Raw genomic sequence first — 19,745 nt, 5'->3', positions numbered from 1 at the left:
AAACTATAGTCATGCAAATATTGACGTTTCCCATCTGAGCTTTAGTAAATTAATTAACGTTTGATGCTGTGTAGTGCCCGAGAGATACCGCGAGACCTACAAAATTATAGCTTTAAAAGCTGTTGCTGTAACAATACTATATACGCTCTGTTGAGATTTAAACACATCATGTGAAAGTTCTTACCAACAAAAAAATTTCGTATTTAAAATCTGGGGTGTTGGGCAGGGCTTTTTAACCTGATAAGAATATAACTTTTAGGGTTGGGGTTCTAGGGCTTAACTTTTATTGAGAGTACTCTTTATACTTTCCTTTAAGCAAACCACTTCCATCTTTAAAAGACATTTCTTTTGACCTGTTCTTTGATGCTATTTATAGGTTAACAGATAGGTTAGATCTGCCCCTCAGTTCGAGGTCGTTCGTCGAAATTAGCGACACTAAATTCATCACGAAATATTGAATTTTAAAATAAATTCAATTGCGGAGTACATAAAAATATCCCCAAAAAAATATTCTGTTACGGATGCGGAGGACCTTATACGTACAAACCTTTGTCTGAGAAAGCTTTGCAGATACTCGTCGGCTGACTAGAAAATTCCAAATCGACTAGGAAAGACGGAAGTGGCACATCAAAAATCAGCAATGATGGAGTTATGCAAAATACCGACCCTCCGTTGTTATGATGGTATGTTAGGGTTGTGTTTATAGAGATATAGATTATTGTTGAAGCTTGTGGTTTTAATACTGTGATTTCCTTTTTTGAAGCGGAGTGCTTGTTTTCACAAGGATTAGTAGGTTTCCGTCCCAGCTGGTGTTTGCGGATGAGGTTAATTGCGTGATAGACAGCAAAATAGAAAAAATCAGACATAGTTATTTTTTTACCTTTCCACAGAGACGATAATGGTTGTGCTATCGATTAGGGAAGCATAGCGGTTGTCTCCTAAGTAAGGTGGCCCTCATTTTAAGTAGTGTCCTATTGATAGAGATCGGACGATCGTAAGAGATAAGAAAATAGATAACTATGGCTCGAAACCCAGATTGCCGTATGGTACATACCCAAATAGGAGTCTCTTTGCTCAGGTGATGCGCTGCAAAAACAAAAAACCCTCTCTTCCGGTACCTTCTCAATCCACTGCAGCAGCACTGGAATCAGCTATTCAAAGTGAACCATAACACTCTTCAAATTCACTCCAATTGTCTAGTGGTATCCAGTCAATACTGACTGCTATAACAAATACAGAATGCAGGATATTTTGCACAATCCATCCTTTTCTGGAGTTCTTAATCAAACATAAATCGGTTGTGGAAAGCAAATATAGTTTCACACCACAAAAGCATGCTCTTTCAGTTCTTATATCAACGACATGGTACAAAATTTGTAAAATTCTTTCACTTACTTGCAGACCGTTTCATAGCTATAATTTGTCCAAGGAGGCATACATATGGGCCGAAAGATTAAAAAAAAATCCAATTTGATTGATTTGACCGTAACAAAAACAGTGTCACGGTCCCCATGTTGAATGAAGCACTTACAGAACTTTAATCGGTTAACTCGCATATTCTATTTCGTCTTCATGACTATCCACAGCTCTTGTATAGCACTTAAAATCGATGGTTCTTTAGTGACTATTTTTATTAGATCTGTGCATTGAGGACAACGTTTAAGTAAAATGGATTTTGTGTCGGATTATTTTCATTTTATTAAATGTTTTTATTTTTATTATTTGAATAACATCAACTGCGTACAAGGAGAATGAAGATGCGATTGATAAGCTCTTGTTCTTTAATAACAACCATGAATCTCTAATGAAAATTCTTGTTAATTAATATTTTTATGCGTTTACTGAAATTATCGATCTTTCATCGATGTTTACTTTCAAAATCATCGAAATCATCGATGGTACCAAACATAGATTGTTTTCCAGCTCTAATCAAGATGCGGGTTTGTCACCGGTATTAACCTTGCCAAGAGATTTTTTTAACTTGATGGGGAATAAAATGTCTATAGCTCTTTTAAAAATCCGGTATAAGGTTTAAATCTAGGTATAAATTAACTATATAAATAGTTGGGCATCAAAACCTTTTCAAAATCTATCCCGAAAAACTAAAAAAAAAAGTTAACCCTAAAATTAATTTATAAGATAGATCAATCAGTTGTAAGGCAGCTATCACAGCGGACGGAAGTCTGCTAGGTGGCGACATAGCTTCTAGCTAGCGCGCAAAGACACTATATATATTTTTTTTCAGGAAACTAACCATCTAGCCGGTTTATTTTGAGTTTTGTCAGGTCTGGCTCACTGAAACTAGAAGGAGGCCCTCCGTGCAGAAAATGATTAGGAATCAGGACATCAAATCGTCGGCCTTTAGTTCAGCCGAGCCCACGACCCTGTAAAAATGATACTTGGCGGTCTTAACAGCAGCTTCCCATAAGCCGCCAAAGTGGGGAGAACGAGGTGAGATGAACTTCCATTCAATGGACTCTGAAAGGAAAAAATCAAAGACTGCTCTCTGGTGCTCGTCGCTAAGAAATAGTCCCTTTAATTCGCTCAACTGATTTTTGGCTCCAACGAAATTGGTGGCGTTGTCGGGCCAGATCTGTCGAGGCTTCTTCCAGATAGAAAAAAATCTCCTCAGTGCATGCAGAAAGGCGGCGGTGGACAGATCCCTCACCAGCTCTAAATGGACGGCCTTTGCCGTGAAACAAATGCAGACGCTAATGTAACATTTTATGGGAGCCCTGTTGCGAACCTCCGACTTATAGAAGAAAGGTCCGCAAAAATCGATGCCGGTTACATCGAAGACTTGATAACCTTCCACTCTCTCCTTCGGAAGATCGCCCATTACATGCTCCAACAAACGAGGTTTCATCCGAAAGCATCTCACACATTTATTTGTCGCTTTGAGCACAGTTTTTCTTCCCACAATCGGCCAATACTGAGAACGTATCATTGCCAATAACGATCGAGGTCCAGAGTGCAGGTTGTGCAAAATTAGTGGGTGACGACCATCGTAATCCAGGGATGAATTCTTGAGACGCCCGTCTATTCGAAGCAATCCAAACTGATTCAAAAATGGAGATAACGAAGCCAGCGAACTGGACGAGGCAACCATTCCCTTTGTCTGCAACGTCCTTATTTCAGCACCCAAATGAGCGCGCTGAACGGCCCACAAAAGCATGCGAGTCCCCGCCTTGAGATCATGAACGGTAATTCCTTTATGACGAACCCGACTGCCAAACTTATAGATGTACGCAAACACATTTGCATGTCGCCCCGAGATCTGTATATGGCGACTTCACCAATAAAATTGAAGGGCGAAGCTCTAAAGCTGGCTTATCCATTACTATCGTCGCAGGCCAGACCTCCTGTGTCTTTAAAAGATAGGGTGGCCCCTTACACCATAAACTGGATCCGATTAACTCAGTTGGGAGGGCTCCACGAGATAAGATGTCTGCTGGATTTTTCGACGTAGGCACGTCGAGTTCCATGGAATTCGTCAGATTTTGGATGGTTGACATCTCGAGTCCAGGATAACACAACTGACGAGTCGCACCAACAAAAATACTTCCCTTTGTAAGCGCCTAGACTGTGAACCTCTGCCATCATTCTCGCCAACAACTCAGCTCCAGCCAGCTCTAACTTCGCCACAGTTAACGTCTTAAGGGGCGATACTCGTGACACATGCTTCGTAGGCTTCAATGCTGGCGTCACAAAATCCATGAATCTCCACGAGTGCTGCAGATGTAAGTGCCAGCCGAGGAAATTCTTCACGGGTGTGACTGAAGCTTCGGCAAATCTCCTGCAGCAAAAAGAAAGCAGCAGCTGATCACCCTGCGTCACCTATACCGGATACAGAAACCGGAGACCTTTTCTTACGCAGCTGCAGCTGGTTCGTCAGCCATGAGGTGACCAGATGCACCTGCGAACCAGATTCGAGCAGCGCTCGGCAGGGCTCGGCGGAGCGGTTCCTGACCCAAATATTGGCAATGGCTAGCAGCACCACATCACCAAAACGATCCTTGGCGATAAGAGAATTGACGGGAGCGGACGCTGACCGATAAACAACGTCGCTAGATGGAAACCTCGGGAGAGGGGTGTTGGCCTTGAGCTGGCGAATTGCCACCAAAATGCAGAAAACTATGATGCCTGCATCCACACGCACAGCAGCTTGACGAATTACAATGCCGAGATAGGTGCCCAGATCCAAGGCACTTACGGCATAAATCCAGTCGCCATCGCAAATTTCACCAAAACGATCCTCAGGCGACAAGCTTAAAAACCCTGGGCAGCAGTTTATTACGTGAGACTGGACATCACAGATAATGCATGCGGAAGAGTTTGTAATCACAAATTCAGAGTTACCTGGATGAAAGGGTCTACGCCGTGCTACCGCAAGGTTTGGTGCATATGATGTCGTCGCCATCTCCATGCTCACCAAACTCTGTCATCTCTGCTCAAGGAAATTGATGATGGATTCCCACGTTGGAATGGAATCCAAGGATTCCGCACATTTATCATCAGCAATCCTTGAAGATGCTCAAAAAGGACAACTGCACTTTGACTCAGTAATACTTTCCTTTTAGGAGTAGCACACTCGAAAAATAGATTCATTTTAGCAACAAAAATTGTATTTTAGTTCATTTATTTATTGTCAGCTCACGACCCACTGTGCAATTTCTATATAACGGGGTAATACATATATGTATGAGCACTCTGCAAAACAGCGGATATGCGTTCGTATATATGTCAATAAATGTTAATATTGCGCGCACAAATCACAAACCAAATCATGTTTTTTAATGTTTTCATTTATTTTATATTTTAAGCTGAGCAGCTAAAATTTTTGGAAGCACAATCACGACGGGGCTCACCAAATGTTCAGTTACGGAGCGTTTTCGGGAGCTTTATTTTATGTTTCAAATCTAGGCTTTAATAACTATTCCAGCTCAGCCGTACACCTATAATATCTAATTATTCAACCTTAAATTATGCCCATCTTTTGATAAAAGTGATGTGTTATTGGGACTTAAGCCCGGGTATTCGCCAGGCTCCGATGGAGTACTGAAAAACTGTGTTCTGAAAAACTGCGTTGAGGCATTGTACACACCGATCCCTAAACTCTTAAATCTATCGCTGGAGACTTTGGTCTTTCCCCTTATGTGGCAGGAAACTTACAGTATTCCTTTGCCTAAAACAGGGAAAAAATCCGATGCTGCCATTTCTAAATTGTCAGCCATTCCAAAGCTTTTTGAAAAATGAATCACCCCACATTTGCAACACCTATGTAGTTCAATAATATCACCGTGGCAGAATGTCTTCCGCTCCACCACTAGCAACTTTTTGTAGCTAACATCTTTTGTCACGGATGGGTTCCGGAAAACCATTTGCATCTTGGTTTCACAAAGTACTTACTTCAGTAAAGCATTTCACTCTGTTACCATTCGCATCTTATAAGTAAACTCAGTCTTTTTGGATTCCCAACTGATCTCCTTATCTTGAAGAACCCAATAATTGTTGAGATAGTTGTTTTTTATTTCCAATCCAACAACAAAATACCTTCGCACTATGCCAAAAAGTGTTGAAACTAAGTTAAGTGTTGTTAAGCTATGCAAACCCACAACAAAGGAGGAACGAGAGCAATGGGACTGGGCTTTCCTTCTACAGAATCTCATTAATGGAAATGTAGACAGCCAGCATTCACTAACACGCTTAAATTTTAACATTTCTAGTAGAAGGATTAGAAACTTTCGTCTTCTACTAGCCATTGTATTATGTTGGGACTATAATGGTTTCTAGCATATCTTATCAGCATGCTTTACCTATAACAGAAAACCTTTTATTCTAATCTCTTTATCTTTGCAACACTCTTTCTCGTAATACTACTTTTACTATTTCGGATCTATCCTCGCGAGCCTTACGTTATGCGGCAGCGTGACTCTCTAGGTTGGACGAAAAAAATTGTTTCATTAAATATTACATTAATGAATTTAATGAAACATTAAATAAATAACATACATTAATTTAGTTACGCAATCAGTATCTTAAAAAAAAAATCTTAAAAAATGGTCGACCAGAGTTTCTAATTGTAATTTTTTGTGTACTTATTATGAAAATGTATTTTGTATTTTTGCAGGGACGCCTATGGAATAATACAGTCATGGGACCAAATAGTGCACGTGCGTTGCGATTAAGTCGCGATTCTATAAATAGTTGCGGTACGAATTCAGAACGATCGACAGCTTTAGATCAAGAAAGTCTCAGCCCAAGCCCAAATTGCACAATCACATCTCCGTCATCATCACATCAACTAAGACAAGGTAATGGCCATGGTCTTGGGAAACCTCATATTAAAAGGCCTATGAATGCGTTTATGGTGTGGGCAAAAGATGAACGTCGAAAAATTTTGAAGGCATGTCCAGATATGCATAACTCAAATATTTCAAAAATTTTGGGTGCTCGTTGGAAGGCTATGTCTAATGCTGATAAGCAGCCATATTATGAAGAACAATCACGATTATCAAAACTTCACATGGAACAGCACCCTGATTACCGATATAGGCCTCGTCCAAAACGCACTTGTATTGTAGATGGAAAAAAGATGCGAATATCAGAATACAAAGTCCTAATGCGTAATCGCCGAGCTGAAATGAGACAACTTTGGTGCCGAACGGGAGCGTCCGGTGCAGTCACATCGGAAAATACTTGTACTGATATCTGTTTAAATGGACATGAAGAAAGATCAAATGCTCAGGCGTTGATTGTAGCCACAGCACATAATTTTAAAGATATGAGTCACACGGTAACAGCAAAAGCTGCAGACCTTGATAATGAGTGTGGGTTGTCTTCCCAACAGTTTTTTTATCCTCCCGAAAGCTCATCACCTTCCGGGTTCTCATCTGATGAGGTTGATGTTTCGCCCCAGCGTGCGTTAGATGAGTAGCAAGGACATTTTCAGGATAAAAAATTTATTTATTTAACGAGATTATATATGTAACGCTTAAAAGGGCGTCAAAAAATGTTTGGAATATTATAAACATTGTAAATAGAAATAAAAATACAGTCATTGATTACCTAATAAGTTTCATTTCAAGTGCCATTACATAAACTTATAAATAAATAGATAATTTGTGAATCGATTGTTCACAAGACTATCAGTCTGAGAACATTGCAATTTTTGTGCCATTCAAGCGCCAATGCTGTAACCATAACCATACGCGTGCATAAATAAGTAGTTAGATAAGTTTAATATTTGTAAATTTAAATGTAATGGATAAATAAAAAATATTTATTTAAGAGTCAAATTTAAAACTTAAAAAATGTAGAATAATTTTTTTAATTTTCTTCCACTTTTACTTAAGAATTTTCTAAAGTTTTAAGTTCAATAATACACATGATAACCTAGGTAAACAGAATATGATACTACTTATAGTATTCCTATTCCACAGTTTAGCTCGTTCCATTTAGTTAATGGAAATATTAAAATGTCAATGCTTTTGATTTTAACTGACAAAAATACATAAACAATAGTTTTTTGTCACTGAAATATTAATAAATTGCTAATGCCGATATTTTTGTAAATATACGAAATCACTACAAACTTAAATAAAGATCCCATTACGTTTAAATAATGTATTTTTTTTAAATATTAATATTACCTACAATGGAATATCTTTCAAATTTTAAATAATTTATGGAACGTATATGGAACGTGGGACGTCAGTGATGGACAAAATTCACCACTTAAAAAAATTTGTTCAGGTCTTTTCTATTATACTTTCAAAAATAAAGCAAATATTCAATATTTTATTTTTTTTATACTCGATATTGTATTCGTGTAAATATATGTAACAGGAAGAAGGACTCATCTCCGACCTCTCAAAATATATTTGTTTACATTTTTTTCTACCGCCCTCACAAATGACATATTTCGTATTTTGAAAATGTATTGATGCGAAACTAGATTATTTATACTTGAAAAAAATTAACATTTATATTCTAATTCCCATAATAACTTATTATAACGAAAGCGTGAGAATATATAAAATAGAGCTATCCGATTTGGCACATTTGGCGCAAATTTTGTACCCACGCAAATGAAGTTTCTGCCAAAATTTTTCAACACCCCAACAAGCCGGAAAGCCTCCAAAAATGAGATCACAATGTAGCGCCATCTCATAAAAGTTTCTCAAAAATTTTAATGCCAAACTATTGCAATGAAACAAATAAAATTTAGCCAAATCGGAAGATTTTCAAAGGAGTTATAAAATTTTAATTCTAACTTCCTCCTTGATTGTTTCAGTTGTTTTAACAAAAATTTTTTGTTTTAAATTCTTAAATTCGAAAATTAATTTAAAGTTTAGATGAAAAAGCAGTCCTCTATTGAACACTCTACTCTACTCAGAACATCATGCAGAAATATCGTAGTAATGTTTTAGAATTTATGAAAGCAAACTGAATACGTTAGAAATATTTTAAAAATTTGTATAACATTTTAAATTCAATTTAAATAGCAAATTTTAATAATTCAATTCATTAAAAATTTTTGTTCATTGACTTTGAATTATTTGAAAAATACTCTGAAAGGTTTTTGTTTTAATTTTTTAATTTTTGGCCTGCCGTCTACTGTCCCACTTTGTGCTTACATATTTGTTCTTATAGCTATATTTTAAAGAATTACCTTTTTTCAGAAATAATACACTATGTATTTTTAGACATATGTATGCATATGCACATACATATAAGCACATATATGTTATAATTAGTTTCTTATGAGAGTGCAATATATATTCATGTTTCAGTTTTATACTTTAATATTATATTATATATAAGGCTAAAATTTGAAAACTATTCTTTTTTTTATTTAGTTTCAGTGGGCTATCAACCAATTTGGTGACTGAACCATGTATGGATGGTTGCGAATGGTATTTGCTTGGTCGTGTTGATTCACGATAAGTTGGAGAATCTTAAATACACGAATATAGGCAGTTCGTGTCTGGCGCTATTTAAAAGATATAAATCAGTGGTCGGCACACAATACCTTAGTCTTTAGGGAATACATTAGTGAGATTAACGAATAGCCGAAAGACGGCTGCGAGAATGACATTTGGTTCGTATATACTGTGTATACTGCGGCAGAACCTTGCCGACCACTTGTATTAATATATGATAAATATGGTTTTTCGGGTGCTTTATAATAATGGTATAATAATTTGCAAATGGTATAATAAGTGCAACGCAGTGAAGGAGACATCTTAACCCTATGAAGTATGTATATTCCCGATTAAAATTAAAAATATAAATTTAAGATTTTATTTTATAATTTTATTTTTAATATTGTCGTCACTCGGGTGGGAGTTTCCTTTAACATACGGCGGCGATGGGGCGACCCGCCTTTAGTACACAAGCCAAAAGTGTATATGCGTGTATGTATGTATGTTTTATTCTGGTGGGAGTACAAGTTATCAGCGACATCCCCTCCTCCAATCCAAAGACGCCAACTTTGAAGCAGGGCGTATTATCCAGCGAGTCCGATCTTTATCCATGATTCTAGCGCGGGCTCGTCTGACCTCACCATCCGTTTCAGCAAAGGCCTCCTCCGTGACGCCTTTCCGCCAGTCTCTCTGCGGCACTACTTCTCTCTCCGTGTCAGCGTGGGTAGGTACTCCAAGACCCACCTCTTCCAGAAACGGTTCCTCAACATCCTTGCCACGCGCCACTGCTTCCGCGAAGCTCCTTCCTCAACGAGGCTTCCATCCAGGCCGGGTATCCGGTGGGCAAGCTGCTCCCTTGAGTAGATCATTTGGCGTAAGAGGGGCTTCCTGGTCCGCACTGACTGGCAAATGGGTGAGCGGACGAGAATTAACAATATTCTTCGCCTCTATCAGGAAACTCTCCAGGACGTGCTCCTTCGGCGCCACTTCCTTCACTGTGTGACGCAGCACCCTCAACATGCACTGCACCATTCGCTCCCAGACTCCACCCTCCAGAACCGTCGACAGGACATGTGCCAGTTCCAAATGAATCTCCCTGGCCTCCAACGATCCTCTGGCAGGGGTTCCATAATCGGTGGCATCGGCCGTGCTCTGTGCAGCTTACACTCGCTGCATCACGAGATCACAGTGCGAAGCACTCTCCGCAGTTTCGTAAACCAGAACCTGGTGTGGATTTCCGTCATCGTAGCATCCACGTTTTGATGCTTCATCCTCACATAGGTATCGCGTACAATCATCTCCGTGAGACCGTGCCGGTGGGAGAGGATCACTGGCCTCCTGGCGCTGTACGGTATACGCTCGTAGGACTCCATTGCCATCTAGGTATGGCGCCAGTCCACATATGTCGCTTCCTTTAGCGACGTCCAGACCATTCTCTGCTTCCTGCATCTCGTTGGAGAACGCCTAACGTTGTACGGACTAACAAGTCCTTAGCTGCTTCACACTCAGCTACAGTGAGGCCGTAGTTCTCAAGCTCATCTCGTTGTACACGGCATCGACGTGTGAACCTTAGGACCCAGACCGTAGCTTGAGAATCTCTGTAGCGATATAAACGTGTCACTCTTGCCAATGAGCACAAACTCACTCGGCATCTCCTCTTCATCTTCTCTTCGGCGGGTGCAGTTGCTGGCCAGCTGCCCGCTGGTCTCCTCAGGATAGCCGGTCCACTTAACTAGCGTGACTCCTCGCTCAGGTCTACGCTGCGTTGTACCCGAGTCGCATCATCCGCCACATTGTCGGCAGACGGTAGCCATCTCCATTGGGCCACCTTCGTTAACTGCATAATCTCAGCTACTCTGTTCCCTACGAACTGCTTGAAGCGCCTGTGCGTGCTGTCAATCCAACGCACTGTCTTCAAGTCCATCCATGGCACAATCTCTGCAATGGGCACACTATGGTCCTGCCTGACTGTGTCCATCAATCTCGTTCCTGGAACTGCTGCCTGCAGCTCCAACCGTGGAATCTTCATCGTTCGCATCGGTGCACACCTTGTCTTTGCGCACACGAACCTCACTTGCACATCACCGTCCTCATACGTGATCCTCCTGTAGACCACTGATGCGAATGACGACTGACTCGCATCCACAAACACGTGCATCTCGATATTCTTCACCATCCCAAATCCAAAATAGTGACGTGGGCTCCGAAAATGTTCCATTCTATCCATTTCCTTAAGCCAATCCATAAAGGCGTTGTACATCTCAGCCGGTAGTGACTCATCCCATAGGATCCTCCTTCTCCAGACCTCTCGCAACAATAAGTTCGTTGTTATCATCCGCCAACACAGAAATCCCCAAACCATACTTACGAATTCCCTTTTTGTGGCAATTATCTTCCCATCAGACATGATGGAGGCAACTTTGTGGTACTTCACTCGAAACCTGAAGTCGTCCGTGGCTGGCTGCCACCGCATTCCCAAAATCTTTTGCTCGGCCTCACCCTATCCAATACTCTGGGTGTGATCACTGGTATCGAGCATCCTGTAAGCGAACTAAACGAAAACTTGCAAAGCTCGAAACCGCCTTCTGCATGTATCTGCTTCACTCTGGTAGATACTTCGATAGTTTCGCTCTCTGGAGCGAAGCTGTCCACATAGTCAACCACGTAGTGGTAGTCCACGATGGCTTTGACTGCTCTGGGATCCGAATCCAGGAATCGCTTGGAATTCACTGTCTTTACATGATGCGCCGCACTCGGTGAGCATACAGATCCAAACGTCATTACGCACATCTCATAAACGTCGGGGTCCCGTTGGTCATCCCCATCTCTCCACAGAAATCGTTGCGCACATCTATCTTCGGGTCCGATCAGCACCTGGTGAAACATCTCCTTAATGTCACTGCAGAATCCGACAGCACCTTCCCTAAAATGGAAGAGGATAGATGCCAAGGCCTTATGGTGTTGTGGCCCCTTGCTCAGCGCAGAATTCAGCGATACTTCTCCAACTCGTGCCGCTGCATCGAATACCAATCGTATGTTCCCTGGCTTGTTGGGATTCTCCGTTACAAAATGTGGCAAGAACCATGTCCTATCGCTTCCTGTCGTTCCAGGCGCTGAGCGTCCCTTGACGACATTATCCTTCATAATGCGTGAATATTCCTGGGCGAACTGCCCGTCTCGCATTATTTTCTTCTCGATATTGATCAATCTATTGTACGCCATAACATAACTACGTGGTAGCACAATGTTATCCGTTTTCCACAATAATCCCGTCTGGTATCGGCGGCCAACTCGCACCGTAGTGTCCTCCAAGATCTTCTGAGCCCTCACGTCGATGCTTCATTTAATCGGACGCCTTCCCTCGGTCCGACTGCCTGTCGGACCCGGTTGTAGCTTCTCCAATTGCCGCCTTGCTGTGGCGGTCTCCTGAAGCCTTCATTGCTTGCCTCATGAAGAGGACGGTGATGCTTCCTCCTGCATCCATTCACGGAGCACTCTCCTGACGCAGCGCAGGATCCAGTCATATGCCCGCTGTGCAAGCACATAAAGCATAAGCGGGGTCCAATAAATCCAATAAATCGTTGGCAATGCCGAACTGCATGTTGTCCAAGACCTACACATATTGGACAATTCCTGAGGCAGCTCTCCTGTGTCTTGTCCTACTCACGGTCGATGCTAGCATGAAGCAATCGACGCCTTGGCTCCTTTCCATCAATGTCCGCCACCACGCAGACCACATTCACAAGTTCCGCAAACCACGAACTAAAGTCCACAATAGTCGGAAAGGGCTGAATAGTTGCAGTGTGCCTTGCCCTTTCGACTCGTTTACTTATCGGGAGCTTGCCCACAAAGTCTTCCATCAGGGGAGGTTTACCCAGATGCTGCTCTACCTTCTTTGACTGTAAGAAGGCCTTGAGGTTACTCGACTAAACGACTAAAGAATCGATACCAAAATGAACGGCCGTTGGTTAAGTTCGCGATCCAAGACCTTTTCGGACACCCCAGAACAAATGGATCAGCGGACCAGCTGCGCAGCCTATATGATACCGTGCTCTGAACGATCGCCACTCTCAACGAACTCAAGGTGTCAACAGACAACTGGGAGCCAATCTTTATACACATTATTGAGGAAAGACTGAACCCACACACGCTGTCATCTCTAGAACTAGCCGTCACCGATCCAACCAATCGACAATCTCTGAAGCAGATGTTAGAAAACCTTGAGCGTCAGGCAACCAGTCAAGTAACAATGCAGAAAAATACGTCGGCTGCTCCACTTCGATCCAGTTCATCACGATTGGTGTGTTCAGCCACAGCCCTGTTTACAGATAAGCCCACCGTTCTGTTACCAACCGCCCAAGTGGCAATACATGGACCAGCCGGACCCCTCAGCAATGCCGCACACTCCTAGATTCTGGATCACAAATTAACATAATCACCAGAAGGATGGCTGACACACTTGGACTACAATTGGAGCCATCAACCCTGAACATCGCTGCACTGGGAGGAACAACTAAAAGATCACGAAAAAAGGCTGTGGTGACCCTATCATCATTAACCACTGACTTCGAAGATCAAATCAACGTCGTTGTACCGGAAATAATGCCCAATCAACCATCCCACCCTATTCAAGTGCCAAGAAATATCTCACCCCAGTTGCGCTGAGCCGATCCTGAATTTACGCAGCCAGAGAATATTGATCTGTTGTTCATGGGATTTCTGGGCGCCGAAATCATCTCCCAGCTTATGAGGCCACAACAGACATATTTGGGAGAAGGACTACAACTACTAAAAATATCGCGCTTGGATGGATTGTGATGGGGCCAGTGCGACCGGAATCAGCTCCTAATATCAAGCCAAAACAAGTCGGCGGTAATACGACGGCTTGGACACCGGAAGCTAACGAGCCACGACAAAGTTTGATTGCATGCGTCGGCAAGAAGCAAATAGTAAAATCCGAAAGATTACATAATTCCCCACTCATTGCGGATCAACGAGGAGAGCCGCAGACGGACCTCAAACCACAAGCCCAAGGTTGTCAACTCATAACTGAAGAGCACAGAGTGCAAGGGCCAGTAACCAAGGAAATTCAAGAAGTAGAAGTCACCTCCTATCTGGCATGGGTAACATGCATCTCCAAAAGGGAGCAAGAAGCAAGATCAAGAGAGGACCAAGAGTCCTGTATGCGCACTGACCAACCAGAAAGAAGGTCTAGTACTTCATGGGATGCCCAAGGAGAATGGTTACGAGGGCGCGCAACAAGGCGAAGGAGACAACAGGTCGGATAGAATTATCGCTGGTATCTTATCAATGTCTTATCAATATCTTATCAAAGATCTCAACCACATGATTGAACTTTTTTTTTGTTGGTATTAACATTAGATTTTTAGTAATTAGTTTTAAGATCCACAATATTTTCTAGCGCAAGGGGACACATCGATTCACTGAGACGGTCCAACAACAACGCACAGCCCCTATTATTGAGTACCTCAATGCGGGGGGAGAATGTTGGCACCTAGTGCCAAGACCTACTACCCAATCAAGATGCATCAGCAGGTCACAATATACAAGCATCAGACCTACTTGCCTATTAATAATGTAACGATAAGCATAAGCCAATATCCAACCTACTAACCCGGCACTAGTCGATGGCACCGGAAGCGGATTCAACATTATCAGCGGGAAGAATGACCGAAGCAAGCACAAAGCAGCCAGAGAAGCCGAATAGCGTGTGGAAAGCAGTACATGAACAAACAATCTGAGTCAGCAGATTCAAAGGTGGGTGACCCTGGCATTAGCCTTAGGTTTAGCACGTCCATAACATTGACCTTTCTTAGATTTAATGATGTATAATTTAGCATCTTATATGAGAGTTGTTGCGAGATCAGAGTCAATAGTCTCGTTTGTCAGTGTTGAAACTACGGCACTTAAAATTGACCTACTTCATGTGTTCCTGTGTAAAACGATTCACAAAGTAGGACTCTCAACGGACCACAAGTAGAATCCGTGGCATACCAGTCTACTTCAACTTTTACTTTTTAATAAAATTTGTCTCAGAATTAATGAGACAACATTGATATGTGGCATCAATGCAGATTTTTTGTAAGTTGTACCGAAAAACTGGCGACAAAATCCGAAAAACACGAATAAGAGTCGAACATTTTAGTTTCTTGTGTGAAAAAATTTTCCTTTTTGTCTAAAAAAATCGAAGATATATTTTTTAACAAAAGCTGCAACCTTAAACTATTGAACCACAGCGGCAATTTTGAAATCGGTTTAACAAATCGCGTTCAGGAATTTTTAAGCGCAAAAAAGTCCCAAAAAACGGTTTTTTAACCACAAATCAAGATTTCGAAGTTGTTACAAATATTTTATAACCGGTTTTGTGTTATACTCGACCAGATAAACAATTCCTACTAAGTCACTTTAATGTCCGTCAAATTAGGGTCGCCTAGTTAGCGTCGAAGTGGAGCGGTGGAATCGGAACACCGGCACGCATTTTTTTATTTTCAATTATTTTACTGTTTAGCCACTAAATTGATTGAAATAAAGTTTAGAATTGTTAAGAATTGAAGAATTTATAGTTATACTTTTCTTAGTTTGGACGGGATCTACATCCTTAAAATACCATTGAAATGCATTTGAAAAATGGGCCCCACACTGTTTTGGGTCCTATCTCAGAAATAAGAGGACTCCCCAAAAAGCCCGATATTGCAGCTAATAGGTCAAAATATTGAGGGTAATACCTGAAAATGTCATAAAAATCGCATAAAAAAATACTTCAATTCAATTAAAATACAATGTTAAAGCTCACATGTGTTGGCCTATTTCCAGCACTGAATGGGCGCCATTCCCCATTTTCAATTTACAGTTGGGAAGATGACGATATACATAAAAAACTGCGTAAGTATAAATAATTTATTATTCGTTCGTGTAATAAAATTATACGTTTTATTATTTTTCAGAACGTTGCATTGTACGAGTATGTGCCACGCCGTGGTCGCCGGGCCCCGCCGGGCCGGGACCAGCAGCAGCAGGACCAGCTGAACTCGCAGCAGAAGATGGTGCCGAACTTGCCGGTGCGGCAAAAGCCTGATCGGCCAATGTTACCAATAACATAAATTAAAAAATAAAAAGAAATAAAAATAAAAAACAAATTCAAATTAATAATTTACTTTTTACTTTTATGTGTTATTTTATTATTCTCGTTTCTTCAGCCAGCCAGAATAGCCTGTCGACAGAGCCGGCATAATGTCGATGAAGTAGTCGATGCCGTCCTTCTTGAATACCTGGTAGATCAGTTCCAGCATTTGCCACATCTCGGGCGAGATGGACTTGGCCGTCAAAATTTAAAATATAGACCTTCATTGGAAGAGAATCTCAACCCACCAGTAATGTTGTGCTGAAAAATGTGTCACACCACATTAATAACAATCGGATGAAGATTGAGGAGGACGTCGGGATGCTTATCCATCACACTGAGCAGAGTCTCGATGGTGTTGAGCAGACTCATGATGGTGATGGCCTTCTCGTCGGATCCCACCTCCGACTTCAACACCTGACTGAAGGTGGTTGCTCCGTAAAGGTGCACACGATTTTCTGCATCACGTTGGTCAGATCATCGTTCTCGGTTTCACGAATAATGGTGAGTAACTCCTGCAGTCTGCAGTCCAATGGCCGCCTCCACTTTAAAGGGCAGTTCCTTATCCGTTAGCAGGGCGTTCGTGGCCAGCCGCATGATCTCGGCCAGGACCTGGAGTTTCTTGATCTGCACTTCTGCACGCTCCCGCATGTGGCCGGCGGGATTCTAGAGCTCCGGGAAAACGTATGTGGTTAGCATAGATTCCAATTGGTCCCGGTAGTGAGCCTTCTTCAGCAGGACATCCGCTAATGTTCCAATCATGTGCAGAGTACCATCCTTTTGCTTGTTGTCCGCATTCGGCGACGTGATGACCTGCATAATTGTGCTCATGGCCTTGGGCAGAATGGCCTTGCGTTTCTTGCACATGGAATGCAGCATGGATTGGGCAGCCACAACTGATGTGGCATAGTCCTCAAATATATCTGAAAATTAGGGAATTAAGTAGGTTCTTTTGTTTCAAAAGATTCCTATTATTTACCAAACTTCAGGCGGTCCTGATCGGAGTCGGTGAATGACATGATGGGGAATATCGCATCCTGAATAACTGCCACCATGTGCGGCTTTATTAGCTTCCAGGTATAGGCATGGCTTACACTAAAAAGTGTAATAACATAAATAATATAGTACGATTAGGGATAAAGTGGCAGGTACATACGCATTCTTCAGATAGTTGAGCACATTCGTGAGGACACGCGGCGAAAATTAGATACGATTACAGTACTGGTCGAGGATCTTGAGAAACAACCCCAGGCTACCACTCAGATGAACGTTGGCTACCACTCAGCGAGTTTTTGGTAATTTACACTAACTATATTGCTGGGACTTCCATACCATTCCAGCCGTTGATATCATGATTCTGCAGATAGATAGCTGATGTTGTCCACTACTTGGGGTCATAGTACCGGGAAGTCCCTCTTGATGATGTGATTCACGCAGAAAAGAGTTTATTTCTAAAATGAAAGTCACATTAGATGAATTCGAAGTGGAATCTACTAATCTTACCTGACCAAGGTGACCACACGGCAATTTTGTGGAAGGGCGTAATAATGGGCCTCATTCTCCTCCGCTCCGTCGGGACTGGCTCCTTTCGAGATGGCCGTAGCACTGACCTTTAGCCGTAGTCCCGTGGCACAGATTTCCAAAGAGCCGAAGAAGAGTTTCTATAAGATTACGAAGATTATGATATGAGTTATTTCAAAATTCCATGTGTAGTACCCACCTTATTGGCCAACTCCGACAGATAGAGCTGACGCAGTGGCTCCTGCAAACACTGCAGGCTCGTCACCTTGTCTTTCAGCGGTAGTGATCCCAGGCAGGTGACATCGAAGCTACAAATGGCGTTCTAGGCCACGGCCGTGAAGAGTTGTTCGATCTGGGCCTGCACAATGTTGCTGATCCGCAAGCCACGTCCCCTTGAGCGCCCACTGTAGTGGGTCGGTGAATGACATGATGGGGAATATCGCATCCTGAATAACTGCCACCATGTGCGGCTTTATTAGCTTCCAGGTATAGGCATGGCTTACACTAAAAAGTGTAATAACATAAATAATATAGTACGATTAGGGATAAAGTGGCAGGTACATACGCATTCTTCAGATAGTTAAGCACATTCGTGAGGACACGCGGCGAAACGTAGATACGATTACAGTACTGGTCGAGGATCTTGAGAAACAACCCCAGGCTACCACTCAGATGAACGTAGGCTACCACTCAGCGAATTTTTGGTAATTTTCACTAACTCTATTGCTGGGACTTCCATACCATTCGAGCCGTTGATATCACGATTCTGCAGATAGATAGCTGATGTTGTCCACTACTTGGGGTCATAGTCCCGGGAAGTCCCTTTTGATGATGTGATTCACGCAGACAAGAGTTTAATTCTAAAATGAAAGTCACATTAGATGAATTCGAAGTGGAATCTACTAATCTTACCTGACCAAGGTGACCACACGGCAATTTTGTGGAAGGGCGTAATAATGGGCCTCATTCTCCTCCGCTCCGTCGGGACTGGCTCCTTTCGAGATGACCGTAGCACTGACCTTTAGCCGTAGTCCCGTGGCACAGATTTCCAAAGAGCCGAAGAAGAGTTTCTATAAGATTACGAGGATTATGATATGAGTTATTTCAAAATTCCATGTGTAGTACCCACCTTATTGGCCAACTCCGACAGATAGAGCTGACGCAGTGGCTCCTGCAAACACTGCAGGCTCGTCACCTTGTCTTTCAGCGGTAGTGATCCCAGGCAGGTGACATCGAAGCTACAAATGGCGTTCTAGGCCACGGCCGTGAAGAGTTGCTCGATCTGGGCCTGCACAATGTTGCTGATCCGCAAGCCACGTCCCCTTGAGCGCCCACTGTAGTGGGACGAAGAATAGTTCGAATCACTGCTACCAATGATTTTGCGTCAGAGATCGAGGATCAGCGACTCAATGTTGGCGTTGTACTCCACGGTCTCGTTATGCAGGATAACCCGCTCCATCCATGCCTGGAACTCTGTGATCTCTGTGATAGAACGTAAAGCTGGAAATAAATTAGAGAAATCGAGACATTTGTAGCTGCTTGAAATATGTACATGCTTAACAGGTGCTTAACAGCACTATGTTAAAGCTCAACAGCCACATGTGTTGGCCTATTTCCAACACTGAATGGGCTTTGCGCCGATTTTTTTCAAGAAAAAACCAAATGGAAGTGAAAAGTCATGTAAGCCTTTAAAAAAATTAATATACAGATTCCTTTTATTGCATATAGATTGATGATCATGATGTCAACTCCCTGGCGGCCATCGATGCCCAGAAAGGAGTCCCCGACTCCAAAAATGAAATAAAAATCTTCGATTCCTGTTAGGCAAAATTTGAGGAGAAATTTTGCAAAAAGCGGTAAGTGAGCCAATTTTTTTTATATTTTTATACCCTTGCAAAGTGTATAATGATTTTGGTCAAAAGTGTGCAACGCAGTGAAGGAGACATCTCCGACCCAATAAAGTATATATATTCTTGACCAGGATCACCTCCTGAGTCGATATGAGCATGTCCGTCTGTCTGTCTGCCTGTCTGTCTATCTATCTGTATGTCTGCCTGTTTCTACGCAAACTAGACTCTTAGTTTTAGAGCTATCGAGTTGAAACTTCGCACAAATCCTTCTTTTGTTTGCAGGCAGTATATAAGTCGGAACAATCG

General features: G+C 42.1%; 1 protein-coding gene, 1 long non-coding RNA gene and 1 pseudogene across 14 annotated transcripts in view; 1 reads left to right on the top strand and 2 right to left on the bottom strand.

The window, feature by feature from the left end:
* The window catches only part of LOC6502768 (transcription factor SOX-6), a 437,528-nt gene extending 428,212 nt beyond the window's left edge, over nt 1–9,316 (top strand). For all 13 annotated transcript variants that reach the window (XM_044717619.1, XM_044717618.1, XM_044717622.1 and 10 more), the window contains one exon: nt 6,131–9,316. In XM_044717619.1, the coding sequence (XP_044573554.1) occupies nt 6,131–6,937 (807 nt within the window). In that variant the 3' untranslated portion in view covers nt 6,938–9,316. The remainder of the gene's footprint in view (nt 1–6,130) is intronic.
* A 6,790-nt stretch (nt 9,317–16,106) lies between these two features.
* Nucleotides 16,107–17,414, bottom strand: LOC6505330 (annotated as a pseudogene).
* Nucleotides 17,415–17,556: 142 nt separating this feature from the next.
* On the bottom strand, nt 17,557–19,074 carry LOC116654476. The gene is made up of 5 exons (XR_006507830.1): nt 18,719–19,074; nt 18,502–18,659; nt 18,155–18,449; nt 17,789–18,093; nt 17,557–17,729 (listed from the first exon to the last, which is right to left on the bottom strand). It is a non-coding gene; the product is annotated as an uncharacterized LOC116654476 (long non-coding RNA).
* Nucleotides 19,075–19,745: the final 671 nt, after the last annotated feature.

The sequence above is a fragment of the Drosophila ananassae genome (assembly GCF_017639315.1).
Source record: "Drosophila ananassae strain 14024-0371.13 chromosome 4 unlocalized genomic scaffold, ASM1763931v2 tig00000054, whole genome shotgun sequence".
Lineage (NCBI taxonomy): Eukaryota > Metazoa > Arthropoda > Insecta > Diptera > Drosophilidae > Drosophila > Drosophila ananassae.
The sequence above is the reverse complement of the archived record's forward strand: the minus strand, read 5'-3'. Positions and strand labels throughout refer to the sequence as shown.